General features: G+C 57.6%; 1 protein-coding gene across 1 annotated transcript; it reads right to left on the minus strand.

Moving 5' to 3' along the window:
- Nucleotides 1-762: 762 nt before the first annotated feature.
- On the minus strand, nt 763-2,270 carry LOC119301881 (zinc-finger homeodomain protein 1-like). Its single transcript, XM_037578871.1, has one exon. It carries the CDS (start codon nt 2,061-2,063, stop codon nt 1,170-1,172), a length of 894 nt encoding a protein of 297 aa, XP_037434768.1. The 5' UTR covers nt 2,064-2,270; the 3' UTR covers nt 763-1,169.
- Between the last annotated feature and the right edge of the window lie 2,864 nt (nt 2,271-5,134).

The following is a 5,134-nucleotide window of genomic DNA, read 5'->3' on the forward strand; positions in this document are numbered from 1 at the left end:
GTCGCCATAAATTTGTCCCGGAGCTCGCCGATCGGTCCATCCCTCTCCCTCCGTCCATGTACGCATCCACCCGTGATGAATGCCGCTAGCGGCCGCGTGCGCCCCCTGCGCCGGTATTAAAGCCTTTAAAGGCGACTGATCGATCGATGGATGGCGGGAGTAAAAACGGAAAGGCACGCAGGGCAGAAGCGAGTAAATCGGCAGAAAGGGCCAGAGGCCCTTAATGCGGGCAGAACTGATCAAGGAGGAGGAGGAGGAGGAGAAGAACCTTAACATTGCTCGCGAGACGAGGGAGTTAAATGCGGGGGCAGGACGCGAGCGAACGGTTGCATTGATTCATGGCGAGAGACAGAAAAATCGGGCCAGGAACAGTGGAGCACGTCATGGAGCGTGCTGCTACAGTCCTGCTGCATGGATCATGGCGCTCATTTTTTTTCCTCGGATCAATGGAGGGGATGGGAAGCATTGGTCTGTGCAAAATTAAGCTACCCCGTGCCCGAACAAATGCCCGAAGTGAGTGAGGAGGCGGGGAGGAAAATGGCTAAGCAAAGAACGGAATGCAACAGTTGTCTATCTTCTTTAGGTGTGGCAATGGCACGCAGGTAGTAGTAGCGACTAGCAAACCTGGACCCATGAGTAAAATTGTCCCAACGCAGACGCACGCAGCTCCAGCTAGCGACGACAAGAACGAAAAGGAAAAAAATTACTCCTACTCAGGAGCACGCACGGAATCCATGGCCATGCAGGCAGCCCCGATCCCCAGATACAATTCCTCGCCAGCTAGCTGATCGATCAGGCAGTACATTCCCCAGCAAGAACCAAATCAGCAAATGGCCGTGGCGCCATAGCCAGGAGTTACATGAGCAACAGTAAATAGAAATGAAATGAAATGAAAATAGAGGACCACCTAAATTAATCCAGCCAAGAACCAAGGAACGCTCGCTCCAGATTAACCTAATGTAAGCTAGCCATGCACCGCTAGCCGCGGAGGGGAACGTCGTCAAGCGCGAATGCGGTAGCTAGCTAAGATGAACGAGAGAAGCACATGCAGGTACCTATCGGAGGCTAGCCACGGCCGGCGACGGTGGGGCGATCGGCTCTGGCCCAGGACGCCAGATGCGCCGTGCGGTTGCATGCGGACGGTGGCCGGCCAGCGGGAGCGGGGTCCGTCAAATGCTGGGCGGCTTCTTGCCGAGGGTGTGCTTGTTGTTGTGCATCCAGACCTTGAGGACGTGGCGCTTGACGCCCACCTCGTCGCAGAACTGCAGCACGGCCGCCTCGTCGTGCTTCTGGATGCGCCACCCCACGCGCTCCGCGAAGGCCAGCATCTTGTCCTTCTGCTCCTGGGTGAACTTGGTGCGGAACCGCTTCTTGCCGGACCCGGACCCGGAGCCGTACCCCGACGGGCCCGCGCCCAGGGACATGCTGCTCAGCGGGACCAGCGCCGACATGGGCCCCGCCGCCATGCCCGACAGCTCGTCGGCGTCGTCGCGCCCGCTGTGGGAGGTGGACGGGAGCGCCAGCGGCCGCGGGTGCCCCGCCGCGGCTGCAGCGGCGGCCGCGGCCATGTGGTGCTGGTGGTGGTGCAGGTAGCCCGCCGGGGTGCGGTAGTAGGGCGAGAACTGGTGGTGCGGCGGCACGCCTCCGTAGGGGACCATTGCGGTGGGAGAGAAGGGCGAGCCCTCGCCCCCCGCGGGGAAGTCGGACTCCCTCCGGTGGAAGTTGCGGTGGCAGCTGCACGCGGCGCAGCGGAGCGCGTCGATGCTGCCCTCCTCGCCGCCGGCGATGAACTCGCCGCAGCCGTCGACGGCGTACCCTCCGATGCCGACCGCGTGGTTCTTGAGGCACTCGCGGTACCTGGCACCGCCGCCGGGGGCCTTGGCACGGCCGCCAAGCTCGCCACCACCGCCACCACCACCACCACCAGGAGGCTTGCTGGGCGCAACCCCGGCGCCGCCAAACCCCGTGGAGAGCGGCAGCGGGGGCTCGTAGCTGGAGCTCACCGGCATGGGCATGGACATCTGCATCTCCTCGTCGCCGTCGTCGTGGTCGTCGAAGTCCATGCTCGCCGACGGCCCGTGCCTAGCCAGGCTAAGCCTCTGGGTTGCCGAGGGGAGGCCGGGCTAAGAGGGGCTTAGCAAGGGTTAAAACTGGGATGAAGGGATAAGAGACGCAGGAGAGAGTGTGGACACCATCTGGCTAGCTGCCAGTTTTGACGACGCGCCGCTGCACCGAGGAGGCTGCTGCAGCGGCCTAGGCGATGATGTAACCCTCTCCCTCCCTCCCTCCCTCCCTAGCTTCTCTCTCTGTAGCGAACTCGCTTTCTCTCCTGTTCACCGCCTCCCTCCCTCTCGAGTCGCGCACTTGTCTGATCTCCACCCTCTCCTCTCTCTCTATCTGTGTGTGCCCGGGCCGAGGCGTGATGTAGTATGTTCTTTTGCTTCGTGCTCGTGTCTTTGCTGGCCGTCCCTCTCCGCCCCGCCCTTTTCACCCGGTTTGGCTCCAACGCCTTTTAAATTGGGGTTCTCTCGGAATATTTGATCGTGACATCTGGTCTTTGCATCTCTTTTCTTTTGTTACTCGTGTCTAGCAAGAACATGGTCAACACAGGATCCCGCTTCTCGTGTTCCAGGAGGTGCATTGAAATCCATGAAAGGCCATGCAGCGTCAAGCAAATTTATTTTCTCGACCAAAAACTGTTTCCCGGGTCGAGTGATGCAAGCAAGGCTAGCTAAGCTAGCCTTTCCCCAGAGCATCGAAGTGCGCAACCCGTCATTTTCAGGTCCTGATTAAGTGCTAGCACCTGCACCGCTCGCAAGCGTACAAAACCTTCACTGTTGCACTCCTCCTGCACACTGTGCGTCGCGTTTCTACCGTCCGTCGACCATGTAGTGTAGCGAAGGAAACGTCGAGGGTGGTAATAATACAGTTCGTTTCTACCACTCGCTCGGCTCCAGGTTCACGTTTTGGACGCAGCCATAAACCAGCTCGCACTTCCCAAGCCTCCATGCACACCAAGTACTGAAGCAGGACGGGCGTAGGGCCGGCTGTCCGTCCATGGCGAAATGACGGAGGAATATAACGTGGTAGAGCTCCGTCCCGTCCCGTCCCGTCCCGTCCCCGGCCACTGCCATTTCGATAGCAATGTGGCCGGCCACCCGGAGTTCACAGCGAGCGCTTGGACGGTCCAGCGGTGTCCGATCGATAGGGAGAAGCGTCGGGAACGGCAGCAGATAGGCTACCCCCTCCCTACTACGCATGACCGGCCACATCGGGTCCCCGGCCCGGCCCGGTCGGTAACTCACTCTCAGTCCCACCTCGCCGCAACATCAACGGCCCTGATGATCGACCGATCATCTCGCTCACGCGGTGGCGGAGAGTTGACCTGAGCCGGGGGCTGCCGTTTCTTGCCGTGGCGTGCCGCTTAACCGGCCGGCTAGCTAGTCTCCAATTCCGGCCGACTTAATTCCCCGTTTAAGCCATGCCAGCAGCTTTGTCCCATCCGCCCGTGGAAACGGCCCCATGTCACGGCTATAAACAAGCTAGCTAGCGATCGGGCGGGAGGATAAGCCTTTGCTTTCTTAAGCTACGACCGCCAGGTGGGCTCGCGGCCGGAACCACGTGTTTGGGCCTGCGGGCATGGGCGCGTGCATGCGCGGCATGTCTCGCCACTTACGACGTCGCACCACCGGCTGACGCCGCCGCTGGGCCGGGTGCGCGTTTCTGGAAACCGCGCGCACGATTTTTAGTTCCGGACGGACGGGCGAGGAATTATTAAGGCGGCAGATGCCTTATCTGGGGGCGTGATAAGTGGTTACTCCTAAGCATCGCAGGTCCACAGGCTGCTAATCTTGGCGATCCCCGCGCGCGCGCGGTGGTCCGGCCGTCCCGTGGCGTCGGGCTGCCCGCCGGTTGCTTTCTGCCGCGGCGTCGACGCGCCGATCCGGCCGTGGGTGTTACGTGGACACGGCGGAGGAGGGCGAGAGCTTTGGCTGTCCTCCTGTGCGGCGAGCGAGCGCGGCCCAGGGAAATTGCTGCGCTCCGTTTTGTTTCGCTTCGCCGCTGCCATTGATGCGGACCCGGACCGGATTCAAATTGATTTGGTGGGCCTATGACAGCGGCAGCGTCGTGTATGATGCTTTGCCACAGCTACCAATTTCATTCCATTCGCTGCAAAAAATACAGCCGATCCAAAAACAGACACACTATTTATTACTGAAATTGGTCTGAACTGATACATGGACTGGACACGAATACGGGAGCCGGCCGTCCAACCTTATATTTTCTAAACGTCCGTCCATGTATTTCATCTTAAGTCTGAAATACCCAAAATAATTATAGAAAAAATAGCACAATTCATTTCATAAAGAACATGCAAATATCCTTAGTATGACAATAGTTCAAATGTAAATATTAGTACATCCGAGATAACCGGATATTCTACAAGTCTTTCAAATTCATCGATTCCAAATTTAATAATACTCGACTTAGAATCCGCATATGTCGTCCCACGCACTATACCTCTTGAGTTTCATCCAACAACGTATGACGTAAATGGCATGCCCTCCGTCCTATGGTACAACACGACAACGCGTCCGAGCTATACAATGTGATGATTATCAAGTGGCAACATTGAGTGAATCAATGAATTGATCAGCATATAGAGCAACAAGAATGAAGACCAATTGTTTGCGAGCCTAGTAGACACACCATCTTTACTCGTGCAATCACACCATAAAACTTCATGATGGAGTTGGAGATGCATTTAGGAAGTTGGGTGTCGGAATAACCAAGACCGGTATGCCCCCGAGCATGAAGGAACACGGGTCCCATAAAAAACCTAGGGATGTTGGTTGCGCAAAAGAAGAAGGAACATATTATCTACCGCCTGACCGGTAAAATACAGGCCACAAGCACAAATCTTTGGTATACAATTCACCACCACGTCAAAAGCCATAGACAATTTAATCGAAAGGCGCCAAAACGTCAGCTATGACGTCACAAAGCTGGTGCTCGGAGCCCCGAGCGTCGACCCTTAGCACACGTGTCTCGAGGGCAGGTGACCCTCCCCACAGGCGGAGAACCTCTTCACCGACCTGGCATTTAATGCCAATGTAGGATACTCGGCATAGTG

The sequence above is a fragment of the Triticum dicoccoides genome, chromosome 5A (genome assembly GCF_002162155.2).
Source record: "Triticum dicoccoides isolate Atlit2015 ecotype Zavitan chromosome 5A, WEW_v2.0, whole genome shotgun sequence".
Classification (NCBI taxonomy): Eukaryota; Viridiplantae; Streptophyta; class Magnoliopsida; order Poales; family Poaceae; genus Triticum; species Triticum dicoccoides.

Bases quoted from the DNA above. Each gene is read 5' to 3' on its own strand.
- LOC119301881 (XM_037578871.1), bottom strand. From the start codon at position 2,063: ATGGACTTCGACGACCACGACGACGGCGACGAGGAGATGCAGATGTCC.